The 25904-nt window shown below is 37.2% G+C and overlaps 2 protein-coding genes across 2 annotated transcripts in view; one reads left to right on the plus strand and one right to left on the minus strand.

Annotated features, from left to right (window-relative positions):
• The first annotated feature begins 294 nt into the window (after window positions 1-294).
• LOC145671616 (uncharacterized) lies at window positions 295-768 on the plus strand. Its single transcript, XM_081740810.1, has one exon. The coding sequence runs from the start codon at window positions 295-297 to the stop codon at window positions 766-768; it is 474 nt and encodes a 157-aa protein (XP_081596936.1).
• A 1696-nt stretch (window positions 769-2464) lies between these two features.
• The window catches only part of LOC145671226 (cationic amino acid transporter 2-like), a 1570353-nt gene continuing 1546913 nt past the window's right edge, over window positions 2465-25904 (minus strand). The window contains exons 13-14 of the mRNA XM_081740116.1: window positions 19948-20056; window positions 2465-2578 (exon numbers count right to left, since the gene is read on the minus strand). Coding sequence (XP_081596242.1) covers window positions 2487-2578; window positions 19948-20056 — 201 coding nt within the window. The 3' untranslated portion in view covers window positions 2465-2486. The remainder of the gene's footprint in view (window positions 2579-19947; window positions 20057-25904) is intronic.

The raw sequence follows: 25904 nt of genomic DNA on the forward strand, positions 1-25904 counted from the left end.
AACATAACAAAAGAAAAATGTCCCGTAGAACTGAATTCTCCCTCGGCAGTTTTGGTTACTCCAGGCAAAAAAAGAAATCGGCCCAATGTTAAAACGTCTCTAGATCGTTTCCAGAATGACGCAATAAGGCAACACATTTATCAATATTATATAAGAAAAGAATTCCCGACTCGCGGTAAGCTTCTGAAGTCCTTGAAAGAAGCAGGGCTTTTCGAGGGAGGGAAAACAAGCTTGAGTGTTGTGTTAAGGCAAATTGGTTTTAGGTGGAAGAAATTCTCTGGAAGAAAAGTTCTTATGGAAAGAAGCGATATTGTTGCGGCTCGATGCAAATTTCTGAGAGTGATGATGAAAATGAACCCGGAAACCTTAGTGTGGTTGGACGAAACATGGGTGAACGCAGGACACACGAGAAGCAGTGCGTGGACAGACGACACATCCGAAGGAACAATGAAGACGCCTATTGGGAAGGGAAGTCGACTTATTTTGCTTCATGCCGGGACTGTGCGCGGATTTGTACCTGAGGCAATGTTGCTTTTTAAATCAAAGAGCACTCGTGATTATCACGAGGAAATGAATTCCACAACTTTCAAAGACTGGTTTGTTAATAGTCTACTTCCAAATATTAACGAGAATTCTGTAATCGTGCTTGATAACGCGGCCTATCATTCCGTTCAAACGAATAAACCTCCAAATACGAACAGCAAAAAGGAGGACATGATAAGGTGGCTTAAAAAAAAAATAATGTTCCTGGAGTATCACCAGATATGAAAAAAGCCGAATTAATAGCATTATTAAAAATCTATAAGCCAAGACAGCCATCATATGAAATCGATGGAATTGCTGAGGCTCACGGGCATACAGTTATTCGACTTCCACCATATCATTGCCATTTTAACCCAATTGAGTTAATTTGGGCTCAAGTTAAAGGTTATGTGGCTCAACATAATAAAACATTTCGTGTAAATGACGTGAAAAATTTAGTAATAGAGGCGATCGAGAAAGTGTCCCCGAATAATTGGAAAAACGCCGTTGAACATACGTGGAAAATTATGCAGCAAGCTTGGGAAGCTGAAGGTGTCTTCGAACAAACTGTAGAAGATTTAATCATAAAATTGGGTGATGGTGACGATAGCAGCGACGACAGTGACGATGAAGAAGATATTTCGGCAGTTAACTCTGACGAATTATTTCAAGATTGTGGAGTTCAACCTATCGATAGTGACGAATACATGTAGGCAGTGAAGGTATGTCAGTTTTCTCGATTACTTTATGTTTAATTCTGGCTATTTTTAGTTTGTTTCCTTGCACGAAAGGTTTTAAAAATCCATGAAAATTCAGCATTTATTAAGCAATTCATTTCGGTTGTATTTGTTTGCTTTTTCTGTTTATTCTTAGCGTGTGCGGTTAAACCCACGACAAATTGGCAACATTGTTTTGTCCACGTGCAGAAGTGTCAGAGCCAGAGACATAGCGGCCATAGTATAGTTGTTAGAAGCGCAAACACACGCAGAGTTTTTCTTCATATTGTTTTAGTAGGCTACACATGCTAGTGCATGGACTAAAATCAGTCAGACGTCTGTATACGAATGTATAAGAGACTTCTGCTCTACACTACATTAATGATAATATTAAATGAGATATGATGACAGGTCAGGTGTCATTACTGAGAGTTCACAAACGCATGTACACAGGAAAGTAAATTCAAAAATACACATCAATGCCACTCCAAACACACTGCAATATTTGGAGATAGTTCCTTTAGTTTCTGAGAGTAATTTTCAACGCTACACGCCATGAGTTACTTTGGTTGATTTTGGGTCCTTTATACGACTTCCTTGTTGCAGATAATGATAATTCTTGTTGGTATTCTGCTTCATAGGACCCTTAACTTACAAACTACTAAATATAACTTTTTTCACATATTTCAATTTTTCAAATTAAATCTCCCTGGGTTGATGAAATAACACACTGTGCAGCGGTTTTGACATCTCACGTTGGCCATTTCAAACCATACAATCTTAATCATTAAAGTCTCTTTGCTCAGGATATTACTTTATTTTTATTTTTGCAGGCTGCAAAATTTCAGTACGATAAGCAAGTACATAACTGAAGACTTGTGTCCTGCCTTCGGTGCGAGTGCTCCCGGTTCGATTCCCGGTGGGGGCACTTGATCGAAAAAGTGTAAAAAGCATTTTTAGGCCAGCCATCCTGAATGAGGTTTTCCTGGGTTTTTTCTCATTCACACCAGGCAATTGCCGGGGTGGTACCTAACTTATCGGTCCCAGGCCGCTTCCTTCGTTCCCTTTTCCCAGATAATGTGCTCGTCGAGGGACGTCATCCTCATACGTGACGAGCTAAATGGCCATAGATGCCAAAAGCCCACAAATCTAAATCCTGAAGAGTTGTGTTTAAAACACAATATTTTCGGAAATTTATAAGGCCAATATCTTCTAAGTGTCTAAGTGTCGATTTTTTATTGTTATAATTTAAGCATGTACATGTTTAATATTATTGTCATCATTGGATCTTTCATTTTCTGCACTGTTCTTCATTCCATACATAAAATATATTAAAAAACCTGAAAAGAAAAGGAAAATAAATTAATTTCAACCATATGTATTACGTCAGATTTTGTCAGTGTTAGGAAAATCTAGGAAAAAAATTGCTAGAAATTGCGCATAACACAAAAGAAATTACTTCTTAAATATTTTAAAACGGAAGTTAGTCTATGTGAATAAAAAATAATGTAACGAAATTTGATAGCTAAGTTCTAGATTGCTCCACCGATTTTAATAAGTTTTGTTACTGTCATTTGCAAAAAAGGTTCGCATACACTGTAACTTCCAAATTTTTATTAATAACTCAATTTCTTCATATAATATTGCTCCTTTCTGTATTCCTTAACAAAGCAGTGTAGTCATGCAATTTATTTATGATTTTTGAGAAGAATAAAGCAAATTATGATTATTATAAGCAGAAAGCTTTATTGTTATGAAACATCAGTCGTTCAAATAATCACTTGAAGAATATTCCGGGGAAAATTAGAAAGAAAATGACTCGACAGAGTGCACAGATATTAGAAACACTCATAAAGATGTGAAGTTTAAAGAACAAAAGTCTACATATTTCTGCGATATCAATAAAGCAATTTAAAGATAAATTTATAAAACAATACCAAAGGTATACAGGGTGTCTGTAATGGGACTGACGAGTTCTAAAAGTGTACAGTTTTAATATGGTCAGAGATACAGCAGAAAAAAAAAAATTCATTGTGAAGCCATAACTAACTAACTAACTCTACGGCCTACGGAACCCGGAAGTTCAATGCCGCGTTCCACTGACTTCTATCCTTAGCTAACTGCATCCAGTTTCTACTTTGTATTCCAATCTCTGCGAGATCCATCTTAATATTGTCCTCCCATCTGCTCGTAGGTCTTCCTAATGATCGTTTTCCCATTGGTCTTCCAGTCAAGACTTTGAAAGCGTTTCTACTTTCTTTCATTCTAGCTACATGACCCGCCCACCTAAGCCTCCTAGACTTGACAACCCTAACAATGTTTGATAAACCGTATAAATTATGTAGTTCCTCGTTATGAAGTTTCCACCATTCCACATTCCCGTTCCTCTTGGGTCCGAATATTCGTCTCAGGATCTTGTTCTCAGATACTTTCAGTCTGTGTTCTTCCCTCAGAGTAAGCGACCATGTTTCGCAACCATACAGAACAACAGGCATGATTATCGTTTTGTATATTTTAAGCTTCAAATTCCTCGATAGATTTCGCGACGACAAGAGATTTTCAACCAAGTAGTAACACGAATTCCCTGCTTTTAGAAGACATTTAATTTCTTCGTGAATATGATTTTCCTCTGTTAATACTCATCCTAGATATTTGAAACTATCCACTTTATCAAAAGTATTATTTAATATTTTAACGCATCCATATTTTGCCGTATTACGGTCCCGACGGACTTCCATGTATTTAGTTTTCTCTGCATTTACTTCTAAACCCATGTCCCTGCAAGCGTTTAATAAGATCTCTGCATTTCTTTTTATTGTTCTCCTATCATTCCCTATTAAATTTACATCATCAGCATATGCCATAATCTGGTGAATACCGTTCAACTCTAGGCCCTGGTTGCTATCTTTGATTTTCCTTCATTATGAAGCCATAGTTTTCAAATTTAATCATTTTCAAAAGTTTGGGAAACAAAGTGTAATTATATTTTAATGTTTTTAATCTCTTTCGTGTTATGTATTTGTGTGTCACAAAAGTACGTCTGGAAATATATGTCAATGTAAAAACTCGTATGTTATGTGATTGTAAATAAATTGTATAATCTGTTTGTAAACAACTACACAACCGTCAAACAGCATGTTAGAAAAACATTTCATTTTGATGTGATGTCAAAATGAATGATGTCAAAGAGATTTTAATTAATCAAAATTTCATCAAAAAATCTTGGGAGCACGTGTGAGATTTCAATCGAATTATGGAAACTGCATTACAGCAAGTCAGCACTTTCCAGTAGTATATAAGTCTCAGATTACTTCCTGAAGAGAGAGTGAAATTAGTAGTGTAAAATAAAAAAATCAAATATCTCAGCAGTATCACAACAAAAACTTCACTTAATAACTAGTAAAATTAACGTGATAAAAATTTGAGATTAATACTCTAAAAGAAAGCTGAAAGCTTCATATCTTGTTTCCATCACCAGGTAATCTTCCACAGCGTGAAGGTATGTACCTATCAACCATAAACCTCTCTACATCAGTTTAAAACTAACACACATATTCAAATTAATATGTTTCAAACAAGCTACACAACACAATAGACACTAAATTCAAAGCTATTATAAATACACGTTTACAAATTCAATAACACATTTTCATTTTTATCGCAATTCTGTTTAACTTTAAACAAACAGCAATAAACATACCCAAATCATCAACACCTCTCGCTTGCACATCATAGGTGCGTCACAAAATAGTGTTAGTTCCAAATACTAACAGGTAAAATCTGGGTTACATATAAGTCTCAAAAAGTTACATCCTACTCAATTTTAATAATAAGAAAAAAAAACCAGATTCAGATGGTGGAGTATGCTGTGAGGGTTATACCTTCGAAGGAAAACTCAAAAAGTTTTGTTCAGCAAATTTTCATACTTGAACAACTACTGGTGACGGCGGTAGTATCGCCGATAAACAGAAATGGCGTCGGCAATCGAAAAGCGCGATGTGTGTGGTGGTTTACAGAGACAAAAAGTGTTGTTCAAGTTCAACGAAGCTTTCGACGTGTTTACCACAAGGATCCTCCATCAGGCAATGGTATCCAGGTGTGGAAGGATCAATTTTTATCAATGGGGAGTGCAGTGAAACAACACAGCGGTGGTAAATTTCGTGTATCAGAAGAAAGTGTGGAAGCAATAAGAGAGTGCTTCTCACATAGTTCGAGGAAGTCACTTTGCGCAGCGAGCAGGCAATTGCCAATTCCAAAGTCAACAGTGCACGATCTGGTACACAAACGATTACGTTTGCTCGCGTATAAGGTGCAATTGCTATAAGAAATTAAGCCCAATGATAAGCCACAGAGAGCAGCATTTGCTACTGAAATTCTGAACAGGATTCATTATGACCATAATTTCCTATTGAACATTGTTTTCTCTGATGAGGCAACTTTCCACTTGTCTGGCTGTGTTAACAGACACAATGTCAGGATATGGGGATCTGAGAATCCGCATGCGTATATAGAACATTCTAGAGACAGTCCCAAATTGAATGTTTGGTGTGCTGTAATACAAAAAGCAGTTATAGGCCCCTTCTTTTTCATAGAGCAAACCATAACAGGAAATGTGTTCTTAGACATGCTTCAGCACTTTGCTGTTCCCCAGTTACAACATTTGCAACCTCAAGTGATATTCCAATTGGATGGTGCTCCGCCGCATTGGAGAATACAAGTGAAGGAGTATCTTGATACTGAATTTCCTTGCTGTTCGATAGGCCGTGATGGGACAATTAGGTGGCCTCTACGCTCTTCTGATGTTACTCCCTCGACTTCTTCCTGTGAGGGTGTGTGAAAAGCCTTGTGTATTCTGGTGAAAAGGTGCGTAACCTTGATGAACTAAGAACCCTATTAGGAATGCGTTTGCTTCAGTAACGCCTCAGATGTTACAGAATACGTAAAGAGAGATTGAGTTCAGGCTAGATATTGTAAGAGTTACAAATGGAGCCACGTGGAATTACACTGAGTTAGAATGACTTGAAAGACCAAATAAACAGTTTGAGTTCTTTAAAATGCATGTTTTTCTTCTGTATCTCTGACCATACTAAAACTATACACTTTTAGAAACCGTCATTCCCATTCCGGACACCCTATATAAAGAGAGTAAAGAATTATTTCTATCACACTTAACAAAAGAAAGATTTCAAGAATCTAGATGTTGTTCTATTTGTATAAAAATATACTGTAGAACGAATAATGACTGATGGAAACCACAAGGGTAAACGTCATGATCATTTATTTAACAGGAGAGTTTGCAACTCATCTTTGTGATAATTGTAATTTAAAAGTAAAAGTATCAATTTGTGCTAGTTATTATACATAACTTGACAGAATCTGACCCTTATCTGTTTATAAAATATCTCGGTTGTAATGAAGAAACAATAGATCTAATAATAAATAGTTGAAAATTATACATAATGTTTAGTAACAAGATTGATACAGCCAAACTAAAATTCTATTCTTTTAGATTTATGGTACGCAGCTTAGATACACTATCATGAAATCTAAAAGTAGAGCAAGTGACTCATACATATTACTTCTATCCTGATGAAGAACAATATAAATTTGTAACAAGAAAAGGTATTTATTAAGATGAGTACATTGATGATTGGAATAAATTTAGAGCATGTTGCCACCTAAAGAACGTTTTTTAAAACAAACTTAACACAGAAATTAGTGATAAAAACTGAACATGCAAAAATATTTTCGGATATATTGAAGATCAAAAATCTTGAACAATATCATGAATTATGTTTTAAAAACTGCATGATACTGTCAGATGTGTTTGAAAATTTTTGAAACACGTATGAATGAGAATGGTTTTGATCCTGCTTGGTATATGATCGTTCCAGATTTACCTTGGGATACGATGTTGGAAATGGCAAATATAGTATTAGAACCGTTATATGGTTATGATATGGGATTAATGATTGAGATAGGAATGAAGGAGAATTTGTCAATGTACGAAGATATATGGTAAGGCAAACAATGAGCTGAGTTGATTTTGAGTTTAACGTCCCGTTCAGCAGCGAGGCTATATGAGACGTGGACCGACTGATTAACGTGGAATCCCAACCACATGAGCTCCCGCCGGGAATCGAACCCGGGTCTCCCACGCCAAAAGGCAAACAATGTCGACATGAAAGAATATATAAAGAAAGAGCAAGACTGGATGCTAAAAAGCTATGTATATGGGCTATGAGTCAATACTTGTCTTACAAGAGATTTTTAGTGAAAAATATATGAACTCATTTCATGTTAGTAAAATATAACATAATTTAAAGATAGGAAGTATATTAGAAGTTGAATTAGAATATCCCAAAGAGTTACATGATCATCATAAACACTAGCGGTGCAAAACATATCTCACCTGGCTCAAAACATTCAAAACTTGTAACAACTTATATGATAAAGAAAACTATATTCTTCATTATATGAATTTGAAGCAACGCATATCGCCAGAATTAGAACTAAAGAAAATATATATTCAATAGAATTTGAACAATCAGATTGCTTGAAGAAATATATTGACTTAAACACACAAATGAAAACAAAGGCAAGAAATAACTTTTAGAAGTAATGAGCTCGATGTTTGGAAAGATTATGAAAAATGTTACAAGAAGAGTAAATGTCAAATTTATAATCAACCCAAAGAAACAATAGGAAAAAGATAACTATAAAAGCACGAAATTATATACAAAAACTTAGTGGTAGTGCATATGAATAAAGTTGAAATAGTATTTACCAACATGATCTATGTCCGAATGTCTAACTTAGATATATCAAAGAGTTAATTGTATGACTTCCGTTGCAATATAATGAAACTGAATTATGAAGACAATATAAAAATATATTAGTCAATCACGGAGAGTTTTATTTATTACATTTAAGAATCTTTCATGAAGATATGAAAAGCATTATTAATGCATAATAATGAAATAAAGCCTTACTGGATTTAATGTTAAGAAACAGAAAGATAAGAAAATATAATGAATAAAGATTTTACATTTCATGAATATCATCATCATAATAGGTATTCTGCCTTCATTGGCAGGTCACTTGCCGCAGCTGAGAATCTTCCATGCTCCACAATCCTCCGCTAACTTCTTCGTCTTCACGTATGATTTTTCTGTTTTTATACCATCCATTAATTGTAGTCTCCTTCGCCCCCTCCCTCTCTTTCCCGCCACCATACCCTCTAGGACGTCCCTCATGATACAATCTCTTCTTAGGCAATGTCCCAACCAGTTTCTCTTCCTCTTCCTAATAATATCTAAAAGTGTTCTTTTCTCACCCACCACTTCTACACTCTCTCATTCGTTTTCCGCTCGACCTAACTAATTCTTTCCATTCTTCTCCACACTCACATTTCGAAGGCTTCCAGTCGATTTTCATCACCTTTACGTAATGTCCACGTTTCCGCCCCATAGAGTACAACACTTCACACGAAGCATTTTATGAGTTTTTTCTCAACTCTTTATTCAAGGTCCCACAATACAGACTTTTCTTCCTCCTAAAGGTTTCTTTCGCGATTCCTATCCTTGCTTTTATTTCACATTCGCACTTCATGTTATTACTAAGAATACTACCCAGGTATCGAAAACTATTCACTTGTTCTATTTTCTCCCCTCCTACTTTTACATTTGACACAGACCCCTTCGTTCAAATCACCATGGCTTTTGTCTTTCTAACATTTATTTTCATCCCATATTCTTCAAAGCCCATCCTCAGGTTTTCTAACATTTTATTGATTTCCTTTTCAGATTCTGCAACAAGCGCCATATCGTCTGCAAATCTTATGCATCTAATCATTCTACCTCCTACCGAAACTCCATCATCATCATATAGGCTCTGTTTCATTATCTCTTCTAAATAAACATTAAATAGTGTTGGTGAGAGGCAGCATCCTTGTCGAACTCCCCTTCCAATTGCACTCTCTTCCGTCAATTCTTCCCCTATCCTAACACTTACTTGTTGGTTCATGTATAAGTTTCTTATGAGTCTTCTATCTTTCCATTCCAACCCTATCTTTGTTAGAGCTCCCAACAACAATTCCCAATTCACGCAGTCAAATGCCTTTTCTAGATCAATAAATATAACATGCACCTCTTTCCCTTTTTCTATAAATCTTTCACCGATCGCCCTTAATAATCCAATTGCATCTCTTGTGCCCTTGCCTCTTCTGAACCCGAACTGCTTCTCTTCAACTTCTTTATTTGTTCTTTCATTTAACCTTCTGTTCAGTATTCGGAGCAGAATTTTAACTGCATGAGATATGAGACTAATATTTCTATAATCCTCACATCTCTTTGGGTTCTATTTCTTAGCCATCGGTATCATGATCGTTTTAAGAAAGTCTTTTGGCCATTCTCCTGTTTCATATATTTCATTGCATAGTCGGAACAATTCTTTCTTTCCCTTGTCTCCTATATTTTTAATGAATTCGATTGGTGTTATCTATTCCGGTTGCCTTTCCATTCCTAATCTCGGATATAGCCTTTTCAAACTCATCCCGAAGAATACTAAATCCTTTATCATCCTCGCGTACTTCATTTTGTACTTCAACATTTAGGCTACACGGTCTATCCCTACTCTCATATAAGTCTTCAACGTATTCTTTCCACCTTCCTATGACCTCATTTCTCTCGCTGACTACCTTCCCATTCTTATTTTCTACTGCCATCATAATACTCCCTTGTTTCCTCCGAAATTCCATGGATTTCACGTCCTTATACATTTCCTCATATTTCCCAACTCTTTCTTATTCTTCTATGTCGTCGCATTTTCTTTAGTAAAACTCTTCCCTCGCTCTGTCTGTTTCTCTTCGTAATCCATTATTTAACTTTCTGTACATCTTCCTGCCCTCTTCTGTATGATCATGTTTCCACATCTTGCTCTCTCTCATTTTCTGCAACATCTGCTATGTAACCCATGGTTTCTTAGCAGTTTTGTGTTCGCGGTAACCTACTGCATCTTCTGCAACCTGCTGTAAGCAACGTTTAATATGTTCCCACCGTGCGTTACTACCTGCGCCTATTCTTTCCTCGTTTGAGCATTTTTCTTCGGATTTTTCAACGAAAATATTTCTTATTTTCTCGTTTTCCAACTTTTCAGTATTCAACACTTTATTACCCACTTTATTACCTACTTATAATGCAGTGGAGATTATCAATATTATTACTTGTGAAATATATTGCATTATAATTCTTGATTTATGTTCACTTTTTAGGCTGTACAAATATATTATCCTTAAATAAGTCTTCGTCCAAATAAAAGTTAAAAAAAAAAAACGCACTACACATAAATGTTACTACTGTTTACAATTTTAACATTTTATTAGATCACATATTAGCTGATGGTGTTCACAATGAATACACTGGCTTTTGCAGAAATTGTGCATTTTGTAATGCGACAAAACTGATTATAATAACTATAGAGGCTTCCTATAAAATCCTCTCAAACATTTTGTTAGAAAATTTATCCAATACGCTGATAAAATTATTGAATATTATGAGTGCTGATTAGGTGAAAGCGAGCAACTATCGACCAGATGTTTACCATTCGTCAAATACTCCAAAAAAGAAATGGGAATACAATACTCTGGTACATCAATTATTTTCACTTTCTTTTGATTTCAAATTTACATACAATACTTGAGTTCCACTCACTTGATGATGCAATTAAATTAACTTTACATTACACATTCCAGTTCGTCTCCATTTGTGTCCAAGAGTATAGGTCTGGTTTAGAAGTATTTTGCGGCAAATGGAGTTGTAGTGTCATTACAGATAAGCCATGCTGGGTACAATTGCACGAGAAATCCCCACCAACTTGAGCTGGATAACCATTATTAGTTAGCATTATTTATGAACCACACAAGGATACCAACTGAATTATACAATGTAAATTGCACTACACTTCGTTGCAGTTTAGCGTCCCTTTCAACACCAAGGTTATAATGAAACATGGACCTACTGCTTCACGTAGAGTTCGAACCACATAAAATTACGCCGGGAATCGAATCCGGATATCCCGGGCGAAAGACGCGTACGTTAACGATATAGCCACGAGATAGTTCTAGACATAGAAAAATCAACCCTGTATTTCTTTAGAGTGAATATACCAGGATCAACTTTACATCGCCTGGTTCCAAAGGGCCAGCCTCCTGAAAGGGACTTGGAGAACAACCGAGAGATCACAAGCTAACTACTAAAATAAACTATAAAATTATCAATAAACTTCATAAATCTTACGTGTTTGATATATTGTCTTTCTTAGACTCCCATTGGAAATTTTTAAGTATTAAACATGTATAAATAATAAATATTAACAGATGAAAACATGGTGAGTGATTTGATGTTTGGAGTCCCGTTCAACAACAAAGCTATATGAGACGTGAAGCTACAGTTTAACGTATAATCCTAACTACACAAATTCTCGCCAGGAATTGAACTCAGATCTCCCGCGTAGAAGACGTCTCTGCTAATCACATAGCCACGAGGGAACTAAAGATAAAATATGATTATGACAGTATTATTATTATTATTATTATTATTCAAGATTTGAGATCTCAATGCTGAATCTGAAATCATAGATGTGTCAGACAGAAAAGCACATATGGGCAATGAGGGGGACAAATTTAGTGAGAAGTACACAGAGTTTAAGAAGGAGGCGCCAGGTAAACTTGGTTGGGAACCACCGCTTTAAACATTATCACTTAAACTTTATAACCTCCCGCTTGTCCTTCCTGCTTCGCCCTGCCATTGTGCGGATTTCATGCAAAACTAGCTTGTGTAGATCATCCAGCACAGATTGTGATGCATTTTACAAACTTGATGATATAATTGCACCGAGAAACCCTTATCAATAAAGACATGACAATAACATGTGTTACAAAATACTTCAACAGGTCGAATGCACGCACGAATTGCAGGACTTTAATTTTTCAATTACCTTTAGACGAAACTCGTAATGTTTAAATGGGCCTATTCCATCAGTTGATTTCTATTCTGCTACGAATGCTTATCAAGAAAGGATTTTTTCCCATAATTCACTGGAAAGTGTAGACACCTGAATAGCACAGAGAGTGGGGTTAAGAGCAAGGATATTAGATCTGAAATCACTAGCCTTAAAACACCGCAGACAATTGTTTCTTACATTTGCTGCAGATTTTGAAATCGGGTTCGCATTGCCTCTTCATAAATATGTGGATAGTGCTTGCACCTTTTCTGCAGGCCCGGGTTCGATTCCGGGCAGAAGCTCATGCAATTCATATTTCATGTTAAGCTGTAGCTCCACGTCTAATGTAGGCTTCTGCTGGAAGGGCCTCTAAATTCAAATTGAAAATGAAATCTAAATTACTACATCTTCCTTGTAAATTTCCAGCTTATGGAACCCGATAATGTAAAATTAATTTAAGAGACCTAGTAACCTTTCTACGGGAGAAAATATCTTTTCGCCACGCGGAGTACAACAGGGCAATGCATTAGACCCGGCTCTGTTTGCTTTGACTCTCCAACCCATTGTAAATGATAATTATACAGAGCTCAATATATGGTATTTGGACGATGGAACCATAGCAGGAAATACAGATTTAGTGTTAAGTACATTAAACAATATTGGAACTAATGAATCAACCATTGGCTTACCTTTAAATTGCTCCAAATGTGAAGTGAGTTTTCTGGGCGCCACAGATGATCAAATTGAGAAACTCTATCAGAGTTTTAATGAATCAGCACCAGGAATTCAGCCTCTAACATCATCTAATGCTGAATTGTTTGGCGCTGCCATTTCGGCCGATGCACGGAGCAAAATATTATCAGAAAAGATCTCCAAATTAGATTTATTTTTTCCAGATTAGGCAAACCTTTAGCGCATTCTGCATATTATATATTACGAGCATCACTTTCAATACCAAAGTTATTGTACTTCCTCCGATGTTCTCCTTGTTGGCGAGAAAATCACTTAGTAGAGAAGTTCGATGAAAAATTAAAAACTGGATTAAAATTTATTTCAACTGTTTTTTAGACGACATATCATGGCTACAAGCTTCTTTACCAGTTCGAAATGGAGGTCTTGGCATACGTCGCACCGTAGATATTGCTATTCCGTCTTTAGTCTATGGCTCTCGACAATTAATAGGATCTCTGCTCCAGTGGGAAGTAGATATAAACACGAATCAAGATGTGCATGATTGCATGGCCAAATGGACTGATTTAGTAAGATTAGATCCCCCAGCACTCGAAAGAAGAAATATCCAGTCAGCCTGGGATGATCCTATAATAAAACATCATATAGCTTCACTACTAACAAGGGAAGAGAGGGAGATTATATATCGAAGTGGAATATGGCTTATACACCAATCGAAAGCACTAATGATGGCTGTTACGAAACTATAATAAAAATTTTCCGAAAGCATATACTGTGCGAGTTATATGAATATACAGGGTATCTAGAAAGTCCGTTGCCACCTCTAGAAATCGCAAACGGTGAGACAGATGCCGAAACAGGAAAACACGTGTTTAATCATTATAAAAGTACAACGTATCAAAGCAAAAAGTGTTGTCTCAGGGTCACCGGGTCCCAGGCAGGGTCCAACTCAGAAATTACAAATGGTAAGTAGGTCAAGTAGCATATCATTGGAAAGCTGTTGGGAAATGAAAGAAGATAAAACAAATCTCGACTCTCTAAAATTACCCTTTTTAAAATGGTGGCCGGTCAAAATGTCAGCAAAAACGATCATTGTAACGTCTATAGCCAGTCCAAAAAACCTGAAACTGTGAGACAGATGTCAAAACAGGAAAACACGTGTGCCATCATTTGAAAAGTACAATGATTGAGAGTTAAAATTTTTGTACCAGGATCCTCCGCAGATTCACAGACGGGGTCCTACACAAAATTTTCAAATAGAAAGGGAGGTCAAATAGCATATCGTTGGAGAGCTGTTGGGAAGTGAATGGAGACGGAATATGTTTCGACTCTCTAAAATTACCCTGTGAAAAATTAATCATTAATCAAAATGTACATCCTTATTTCGATTCTTCGAGCACATTCACTTTCCATTTTGCAATCAGCATTTGTCATTGTGAGACACTTGCACGTATTCGCTGTTCCTGATTGAAGAAAACATTTTGTTTGAATCATTTTATACTTGATAATCTAGACAACGAGCATAAGTACCACTATTATACAATATAATATTAACTAGTCAGTTCTATACTCAAAAATGTCCAGTGTTATTTCTTTTCTTTTCTTTTCTTTTCTTTTCTTTTCTTTTCTTTTCTTTATTTCTTAATTTTATTTTCTTTATTTCTTAATTTTCTCTTTTTATTATATTTCTTTATTTCTATATTTATTTAGACATTATTGGGCCCAAATAGCAGAATCTCATAGTAAGGGCATGTCCTTTCTTTCCGTTGAATACAAGAATTAAAGTGAAAACAAACTAAATCCCGAGTACAGAAGGAAGAATTTTAACGCAAGATGTTTGCACAGTGTTATCGTAGAGCGTCCAAACTTGTTCCATCTGTTTTCATTTACCAATAGCTTTCAAACTATATGTTCTTTCACTTCCCTTCCCACTTGAAAATTTTGAGTATTACCCCAGACAACACGTACGTGTACGACACATGTGCCCTATCCATGCATAAGCCGTACATGTGTACATGTGCATTTGTGTGGATGATGAACACATACATAACCCGTGCATAAGTCGTACACGTGAATTTGCGTGGATGAAGCACACATACATAACTCGTGTGTGTGCACATGTGCATTTGCGTGGGTTATGCACACGTACATAACCAGTGACTAAGTCGTGCATGTGCACATGTGCATTTGCAGGGATAAAGCACACATTTATATAACCCGTGCATAAGCCGTTACGTGCACTTGTGCATTTGCGTGGATGAAGCACACATACAAAACCCGTGCTTAAGCCGTTATGTGCACATGTGCATTTGCATGGATGAAGCACACATTTATATAACCCGTGCTTAAGCCACTATGTACACATGTGCATTTGCATGGATGAAGCGCACATTTATATAACCCATGCTTAAGCCGTTATGAACACATGTGCATTTGCATGGATGCAGCGCACCTACGTAACCCGTGCTTAAGCCGTTATGTGCGCATGTGCATTTGCATGGATGAAGCACACATTTATATAACCCGTGTTTAAGCCGTTATGTACACATGTGCAGTTGAATGGATGCAGCGTACGTACGTAACCCGTGCTTAAGCCGTTATGTGCACATGTGCATTTGCATGGAAGAAGCACACATTTATATAACCCGTGCTTAAGCCGTTATGTACACATGTGCATTTGCGTGGATGCAGCGCACGTACATAACCCATGCTTGAGCCGTGCATGTACATATGTGCATTTGCGTAGATGAAGCACATTTAAATTATCGGTGCTTAAGCCGTTGTGTGCACATGTGCATTTGCACGGCTACTGCACGTGTGTATGAGACGTCCATAATACCGTGCAAGTGTATAGTTTTACTTTCATTCTTTTACTCTGATTCTAATCAACAATATAAAGTAACCTCCATTTTTGGTAGGTGTCGTTTTTCCTTCAAGCGGTATTATAGAGACTTTTCGACGAGTGACAGCTGAATGATTGTAAAAACTTCATACCGTCCTCTGAGCTAGGATACAAGATGAACAGATGGCAGCACTGTACCGTTGTAACTACTGTCAGACAGTTCATAGGTTTATAAAATTATTTTCGTGACCTATTACAGCAGAATATGTTGCGTTATTTGTTACTTGGCAAACATGTCAAAGATACTACTTAAAGATTTGCTCGTTGCAAATAATAAACTCCAAAAGTAAAATTCTCACTGACAATTATAAGTTACTTGTGAAATACTTTGAAGGTGATGTATTTGATGTTATAGATGGTGTTACTGCGTAAGGCACCATATATATAAACTCTTTTCTCCGTTGCATCTCGAATATGCTTTTACATCACCTCTGCACTACGAGGAAATCACATGTGTCCTACATGTAAGTCATCTGGATACTGCGTGTAAATCATCTCTGTCCTACCTGTAAATCCCCTGTTTACTACGTGTAAATCACCTCTGTTGTACATGTAAATTATCTGGGTACTGCGTGTAAATCACCTATGTGCTACGTGTAAATCACCTCTGTCCTACATGTAAATCATCTGGGTACTGCGTGTAAATCACCTGTGTTACGTGTAAATCATCTCTGTCCTACATGTAAATCATCTGTGTGCTACGTGTAAATCGAATATGTGCTACTTGTAAATCACCTGCGCAGTAGGTGTAAATCACTTGTGCAGGACGTGTACGTGTGCATTGCACATGTTCTGTGCACGTGAAGATGTTGAATAGGACTTGTGATGTATACGTGCATCACATGTACAGGTGTGCATTTATACAGATGATGCACATGTTGCATCCGTGCAATTATACATGTACTATATAGGTACTGTACGTGCATTGTGCTGTCTGGGACCCCGTCTGAGACCCTGTGGAGGACCCTGGGACAAATATTTTTACTTTCAATCATTGTACGTTTGAAATGATGACATACGTGTTATATGTTTTGACATCTGCCTCGCCGTTTCAGTTTTTTTTTGGGTGGCAATAGACTTTAAAATGACTTTTTTGCTGACGTTTTGACCGGCCGCCACTTTACATAGGACAATTTTAGAGAGTTTAGATTTGTTCCGTCCTCTTTCATTTTCCAACAGCTTTCCAACGATATGCTACTTGATCATCTTACCATTTGTAATTTCTGAGTTGGACCCCGCCTGGGACCCTGTGGGTGACCCTGAGACAATTTTTTTGCTTTGATACGTTGTACTTTTAAAATGATAAAAACGTATTTTCCTGTTTTGGTATCTGTCTCAGCGTTTGCGATTTTTAGGGGGTGGCAACGGACTTTCTGGGTACCCTATATATTCATATAACTCGCACAGTATATCCATTCCGAAACTTTTTATCACAGTTTCGTAATTGGCATCATTAGTGCTTTTGATTCCTGTCTAAATCATCTTCCACTTCAATATATAATCTCCCTCTCTTCCCTTGAAGCTCAACTGATAACCTGGAAGATAAAGCCAGGCTTCTTGATGTCACATCACCTGAAAGCATGGCTTCAAGCTTTACCTTTACCTTCTCTGGGATTACATCTATCTAACGAGAGTTTTCGAGTAGCCACTGCTCTACGTTTAGGAGTAGATATCTGCGAGCCACACGTTGCTCCGCATGTAACGACTATGTAGATAGAAAAGGATTGCATGACTTGTTATGTAAAAACAGTGCTAGCACGATTTCACGACATACCAGTGTAAATGACATTATTCTAAGAGCTCTCATTTCAGCAGGCGTTCCGTCAGTGAGAGAACCAAATGGATGCAGCTGTAAATGAAGGTAAACGGCCTGACGGAATGACGTTAGTGCCATGGAAAAAGAGAAGGCACTTGTTTGGGATTTCACCTGTTCAGATACTTATTCTCCCTCAAATATTTCAGATACATCGACTCGAGCAGAACTCGTAGCAGTACGAAGAGAGGTCGACAAAAGAAATAAATACATCAATCTATCGGACAAATATTGGTTTGTTACAATAGGAATTGAATCAAGTAGTTTAGTGGGACAAGAAGGGCTAAATTTTATTAATGAAGTTCGGCAACGCATATCGCTAAAGTCGATAAATACCCGAGCAACAGCATTTCTAATACAACGAATTAGTATAGCCATTCAACGCGGGAATGTGTCAGCTATTTTGGAAACTTTGCCAACAGGCAAAGAATTAGAAAATATCTTCCTTTTGTAGGCCGTTTATGAACCCAAATAATGTTTCGCGAATTTGTAATAAAATTCATTGTTTCTGTGCATAAGATTAAATATTTACAATTGATGTATATTTTTGACTAGCAGCGTTCACCCCGCTTCGCTGCGGTCACCCCGGAACGCAATAAACTTTGTTACTTAGATAATTTTTACTTTTTCGCTTTCAAATTGCAAGCGCCTGTCATTTATGTTAACCCGCCGAGTCACGTGGTCATGCGGGTTGCATATACATACGTTTATTTTTACCTATGATGAACTATGGAGACTTGAATGGTCCATTATCTCAAGACACTGGTAATTAAAAATTAAAGTGATATGATAAAAACCATCTAGGGTCCAAATCCTAACAACCCCCCAAAAATGAAAGAAATCGGTTCAGCCGTATTAGCGTGATGAGTTCACAAAGGATTTGTACGTTCTCTTTTATATATATAGAAAAGAGTAATTTGCAGTTCTGTAGACCCTATCGGATTATTATTCCATTTTAATGTGCATACCTCATTTACCATCTCTGTTTACCGGACGTTTAAATAAGTTTTCCGTTATTTCGTTGCTGTTATATGATGTATTCGTATCTATGCTTTTTGGTTCCTTGAAGAATTACTCTTAAGTTGCAACTATTACTGCCGTTGTATGTATAGTAAATATTTGATACACTGGTGGCTTTGGCAAAAAGGTCCATAGATTGGTCTGTACCTGTGAAATTGAAGATCATAAAACCCATTTTACACCTCAGAATAACGTTTCCACAGAAATATTGTATCTACATACAATAACACAACTGTTGTTAGGAAATGTAGCTTCTTATACAACGAAAGCAGTAACTGAATGTAGTTTTGTTTTTATAGACATCCTAACACTTAAACGAAACAATTGTATACAAGGGAGAAAATAAATTTAAGAAACATTTTTGTACATCTTAAAAGTAACAAAGCTCAGACGTTTTTAATTTTGCACCATCAGGTGACTGAAACCCAAGTTCTATATGTAGATTTCAAAGCAAAAGAAAATATTGCATTACAAAGTGCACGACTTCGGCAATAGCCAGTGTATTCATTGTGAGTGCCATCAGCTAATATGTGATCAAATAAAAATGTTAAGATTAGAGACAGTAATAACATTAATGTGTAGTGCGTTTTTTAAAACTTTTATTTGGACGAAGACTTATTTAAGAATAATATATTTGTACCTCGTAACAAGTGAACATAAATCCAAAATTATAATACAATATATTTCAAAAGTAATAATATTGATAACCTCCACTCTCTTTTCAAACGCACACACACACAAACAAAACAGAAAAATGAAAGCAACAAGCATAGTAGTAGGTTGAACTTGAAACTTTGTGACATCATCGGTACGTGGCCAATAAGAGTGCTACTTCAGCGATGAACCTCTTGGGATCTGCGAAAATGCGTACTGGACCTGACTAATGGACTTATTGAAACTTTGTGACTTCATCGGTACGTGGCCAATAAGAGTGCTACTTCAGCGATGAACCTCTTGGGATCGGCGAAAATGCGTACTGGACCTGACTAATGGACTTAAATCAGACTGAGGGGAAAACTTTTGCTGCTTACTGTACAACACTGCTGTTATAAATTTCCTTTGCTTCAGCATATCTTTTTCTCTTTCTTGAAGATCTACTCCTACAAGAAATATCTTCTAATTTCTGTGCTACTGATAATTCTTGATAGCTGAAGAGCTGGAGTTTGTTGTAAATAAGGAAATTAGTTCGCAAATTTAGTCTGCACAGCTAAATGAGACGATTATACAAGGAAAGAATAAAATCGAATGATTTATCAATTTATAAATTCAGTTAGAAGTCTTACCGAGTAACATCCAAACCGCAAATCTTATCCAGGTTTGAACATCTAATTCAGACATGAAGTATATATTGATTAAAATGCTTACTCCTGGAACAAATGGAACAAATGGAACCTGAAATAGAAAATGGCATAATTCAATAACGGTGTATTACATAATTGACATTTAATAAGTATATATGAAAATACTCAAATTTCTGGCGATTATTTTATTATAACATTTAGTGCTAAAACAATTTTCTAACTCAATTTTTAGTAAGCAAGTCCTTCAGAAGTATGAGTAATAATTTACTTGAACTAAAGTTTGCTTAAAGAGATCAATGGACGCATAATTCAATAATAAATTACTTTGGGAAGATGGCCATATTTTTCACCAGTTTCATGCATTTAAGTTCATGTCACTGATTGTGCTTAATCCTAGCACGTCCAAGGAAAGAGCGTTGGTGCTATGAAATGTCTACACTTTAAGTTTTTTATTATTTAGTATATAAGGCAATGTGTTAAGTCTTGTTCTGGTACTCAACGTGCCTGCATTTATAACAATACAATGCTAGCAGATTGACATTAAAAGTATAGCCCTTCTCTCCAGCCCCCTTGCTGACAGTTCCTCAATTCCACGTCGGTCGTCTTGTCATTAGAGGCAAAGAATTAAGGTCCTGCTGGTTTGTGAAATATCGTTATCTCAAGAACCGCTCCACGTACTGAAATAAGTAGTAATCAAGGGACATTGTCTGGAATATACGTTGGATATGGAATCAGTTTGATGCCAATCAAGTTCCTAAATTTTTTGTTGCGTTTTTCCAGTTGAGGGTGATTTTGTGTTATCGGTTTCGACAGATCACGCTTCTTGTTCACCAATCTTAGATAATCCTGATGTACCGTAGTGCAGTATACATGCGCTCCAACTGTTCCGAATAAAGGTCGACACTGATAGTACAATTATTAGTAATGAAATCGAAGTGGACTACTTCCTCGTAGCTACACCATACACACATTGTGTATCTTGCTCGAAATGGCCCTGCTTTACGACCTGTTCTGGAACATAGTTTTTGCTAATGCACTGTTTATACACATTGGGATTTGTACGCTACTAGCATCAATTATCCGCTTCGCTGGGTTAAATTAAGAAAAATAGTAATATGTTTCGTGAATCAGAAACTTTTTACTATTACCAAAGCGCTACTTGACATTGGTCATTTTCGATAATTTTTATCGGAATCCACGGCATCGGGTGTGTCATTGTTCATCTCAGCGACCCCGACACTGATATTGATCATTTTGACTATATATATTAAGTTTTATATATAGTCAAGAGTTATTAAGTTTTATTTATTTTATAAATTTCTCCCCTCCCCTTCCCTCCCCGTCCCCTAAGTTCTACAGCTAAATGATATAAAAAAATGCATGTCAGGTTTAAACCTCATCTATGTTGAAAGTTCTTTTTAAGATCGGTAGGGTGGTTTAAGCGAGATGAAGTCACAAAGACAGTCATCTTTATTTTTACTATTTTACATATATATATCTTCCCCTTCCCCCTCCCCTAAGTTGCACTGTAAAAGTGAAATGAAGAAAACATCCCAGGATCGAACCTCATCTATGTTCAAAGTTTGATCGAGATCGGTCCGGTGGTTTAAGAGTTATTAAGTTTTATTCATTTTCATATATTTCCCCTTCTCCCCCCCTAAGATCCACTGTCAAAATGAAATGATGGAAAACTTTCTAGGTTTGAGCTTCATATATGTTGTAAATTTGATTGAGATCGATCGGGTGGTTGACAAGTAATTAATTGACGAACATAATCACTTTTATTTTTATATTTATTGATTTTTGTATATCTCTCCACCACCAGTTCTTCTACGTTGCTCCATCAAAGTGAAATGATAAAATTCATCCCAGTCCCGAACCTCATCTATATTGAAAATTTCATCAAGATTGGTCGGGTGGTTGAAGAGTTATTAAGTTTTAATTATTTTTTCTGTTCCCCTCCCCCTCCGCTAAATTGTATCATCAAAGTAAATAGCTAAAAACACTCCCAGGCCAGAACCGCATCTACATTGAAAATTTTATCGAAATCGGCCGGGAGGTTCATGAGATAAAGAGTCGCAAATATAGTCACTTTCAATTTTATAATATACAGTAGCCTTCGCTAGCTGGGGGCACCGCCTCCAGATCCCCGAGTTTGCTCAACCTACGGCCTCGCATTTCTTATTTGTCGGTCTATGCTTCAACAGTGAATTTTGGGAACTTGCTCTTCATATTTCCTGAATCTGCCCATCCGGGGGCTTCGTCCACACACGTTGTCTTTGCTCGCCCTACGGCCTCGCACCTCTTAAACGCACAACTCTATCGTTTCTTTTCCTATCTCAACTATCTAAAAATAAGATTTTGTATCCCTTGAAAACACCCATTTCAATATCATGGTAATTTCTTCATCCCCCTTTAGACCCCTAAAAAATTAAAAATATTCACTTGTGACAATTTTCCTGTGCGTTAGTCCTCGAAGGCTATAATCATGCCAAATTTCATGATTCTAATCCTACCAGAAGTGCCTAAACATCTTGGGGTGTAGAAGACGTTCCTTATAAGTAACATGGGAAAGATTTTTCAGTTCCCCATAAAACCACTCTACGTTTGAAAACTTTTATTTCTGATGATTCACTTAGGTAACGCTAACGAAAGCGTACAAGCATACCAAATTTCAAGTTTTTATTCCAATTCTAAGTACCTAAAACATGAGATTATAGGTCCAAAAAAGGCCCGTTTAAATAACATGGGGAAATTCTTCATCCCCTCTTTAGACCTCCTAAAAGTTAAAAATATTCACTTTTGGCAATTTTTCTGTGGGTTAGTCCCGAAAAGCTACAATAATGTCAAATTTAGTCATTGTAGCCCTACAGGAAGTGCTCAATAATTTGGGGGTGTAAAAGGTGTTCCATATAAATAACATGGGAAATATTTTTCAATTCCCCATAAAACCACTCTAAAGTTGGTTTTTATTATTTTTTACTGATTACTTAGGTAGTGCTAACGAAAACGTACAAGCATACCGAATTTCAAGTTTTTATTCCAAGTACCTAACACATGAGATTATAGTTAAAAAAAAAGATCCATTAAAATAATATGGTGAAATTCTTCATCCCTTCCTTTCGGTCAGTTCCGGAAAGCTACAATCGTGCCAAATTTAATCATTTTAGCCCTTCAGGAAGTGTTCAATAATTTATGTCAGCTCATGTAGTTTTATATATAGTTAAGATAAGACTAAGATATAGCACTTTTCGTTGCATGTGACAATCCGTTTCAGAAACAGGTATCTTCTTATGGCTTTCCCAAGTTTCTGAGGTGACGCACTACAATGAACTGGGACATAAGGAGTTGATTTAACAATTATCGTGTGGTGGTAGATGGATTTTCCTTAATAACGTATCATATGGCCTCAGAATGTTACCTTAGAGTGGTCGGAAACTGGCTCATTTTCGAAATTTTACAATCTGCACACAATTTTTGGAACTACCCATGTGCAAAGTGCCGCCAACTTTATCGGTCCGCTGTCGCCTTTTGGCATATATACGCCAAAGTGAAGGAAAAAAATGACGGGTAGAAGCGGAAATCCACCGAAGGGGAAGCGAAGCGGTTGCCGTCGTCGTAAAGTTAGATGGTTGTTGTCGTTTTTTCCGCCAGGTGTGTATAGAGACTTTTCGACGAATGACCGCTGAATGAGTGTGATAATCGGTAACGTCCTCTGAGCTAGGATATAAGACCAATAGGTGGTAGCACAGTACTCACGTAACTATTGTCAGACAGTTGGTAGGCTTACAGAACTATTTTCGTGACCGATTACAGCAAAACATATAACGTTATTTGTTACTTGGCAAAAATGTCAAATATACTGCCTAAGACTTTGCTCATTGCAAACAATAAACTCAATAATTAAAATTGTCACTGACCATTACAAGTTACTTCTCTAATGCTTGGAAGTCGATGTCCGTATCATAAGTAAACGATCGTAAAATTTGGAAATACTCTAAATCCTTCCAACGGGCTACTAATGCTTCCAGAGCTAGAGTCCTCCAAGGACCACAAGGACTGAATCAAGACCCTCAGTTGCAAGCAACTACTTTCGCTGACTCTCTGCAAGCACAGTTCCAGCCCAATAGAGGCCAACTCGATCCTTATCTCCACCAGCACATTAGAACTACCTTATATAGTATACGAACTCAAAACCCTACACATGACATCAACCTCGTTACACCTCGGGAAATAGAATGACACATCAAATGCCTACCGACAAAGACAGCATCTGGGCCTGATGGGATTCGACCGGAAATATTGAAACATCCAACTCGAAAATTACTGGTCTTTTTGGCGTATTTATTTAATGCCATCTTTCAAACATGCTACTTTCCAAAGACCTGGAAGGAAGCCCGTATCATTACCATCCCTAAACCCGGAAAGAATCCGCTGCTTCCGGAAAACTATAGGCCGATAAGTCTTCTGTCCCATTTGAGTAAATTATTTGAACGTGTGTTCCTCTGGAGGCTGAAACAACATGTCGCCAATAGTGATCTTCTACCCTTCCATCAGTTTGGGTTTCGTGCTCAACATAGCACTACTACACAACTCGTACGAGTAGTTGATCACTTAACAGTGGCTTTCAATAGAAAACACCATACCCTTGGAGTATACCTGGATGTGTCCAAAGCATTTGATAAAGTCTGGTTAGCTGGATTGTTATATAAGTTATACACTCAAAGTTTTCCGGATCGTTTTCTGCATTTACTTCGTTCTTATCTCATTGGCAGAACGTTTCATGTGTCAGTTGATGGTGTCAAATCCTCGTCTAGGCCAATTAAAGCAGGTGTCCCACAAGGCGCTGTACTTTCACCGCTTTTATATAACCTCTATACAGCAGATCTTCCGACTCTACCAAACTGCTTTTTTTGCAACGTATGCCGATGATACCGCCTTTTTCACAACAAGTAGTTCACTTGCACAGTGCTACATCTATATGCAACGTCAACTAGACAGTTTTCAGGAATGGGCCAGACGTTGGAGAATTAAAGTAAATGCCGACAAAAGTTGCGCTGTCATCCACAGTAGGAGACGCATCCGCGCCCCCCGAAATCTAATCTATGATAACGCACACATTCCTCACGCCACGCATGCGAAATATTTGGGTGTGACTTTAGATCGTGGGCTCACGTTCGCCCCACACATCCAAGATATAAAGCAACGAGCATTACGGAAAATCTCGGCATTGTATCGTATTTTTCGCTGCAGTTCAATCTGTCATGAGGTCCACGTGCACATATTCAAGATGATAGTCCTGTCCACACTTTCTTATGCATGTCCTGCCTTGCAACATGCTTCTCATAGCCATCTTCAAACACTCGAAAGTGTGCAAACGAGAGCCGGTCGCATCATCACTGGTCACGATAGATATACACGCAACAGCCAAATTCTGGAAGATTTAGAGCTACCCCCTGTTAGGGAAGTTCTCCGGCATCTTCATCATAAGTTCTGGCATACTTTACCAAGACATGTTAATCCAGCTATAGCCACCATCGGCACCGAATGCGCTCTACGGAATGTTTATCGCACGCCACGTATATAACATCTTTCCATAGCTCGTAATTACATCATCAGCTACTCTGCGACAGTTGCAGATGTAGACTTCCAGACATAATAAAACAATAGTATTACCCAACAAGCCACCTGCCCATCTATATATATTCTTTATGCCATCTTACTCATGGAGTCAGGGGCTTCGGCCCGATACTCTTCACATAACTTCAGCATTACCGTGACCGTGACCGTATCATTCATACCTTACCAAGCAACCTAGCCTCTCTTGTGTCAGTTACTGTGCCAGCGAGGACCAAGTATAGCATACGTACTTGCGAGCATAGCACAATTACAGCACTTAGTGGTCTGACGAAAGTTTTCACTTTCGGAGGGTTTCTTGT

Source organism: Thermobia domestica, chromosome 15, assembly GCF_964235325.1.
Source record: "Thermobia domestica chromosome 15, izTheDome1.hap1.1, whole genome shotgun sequence".
NCBI lineage: Eukaryota > Metazoa > Arthropoda > Insecta > Zygentoma > Lepismatidae > Thermobia > Thermobia domestica.

Excerpts from the sequence above, each read along its gene's own strand:
- LOC145671616 (XM_081740810.1), top strand. The coding sequence starts at position 295 with ATGGAAAGAAGCGATATTGTTGCGGCTCGATGCAAATTTCTGAGAGTG.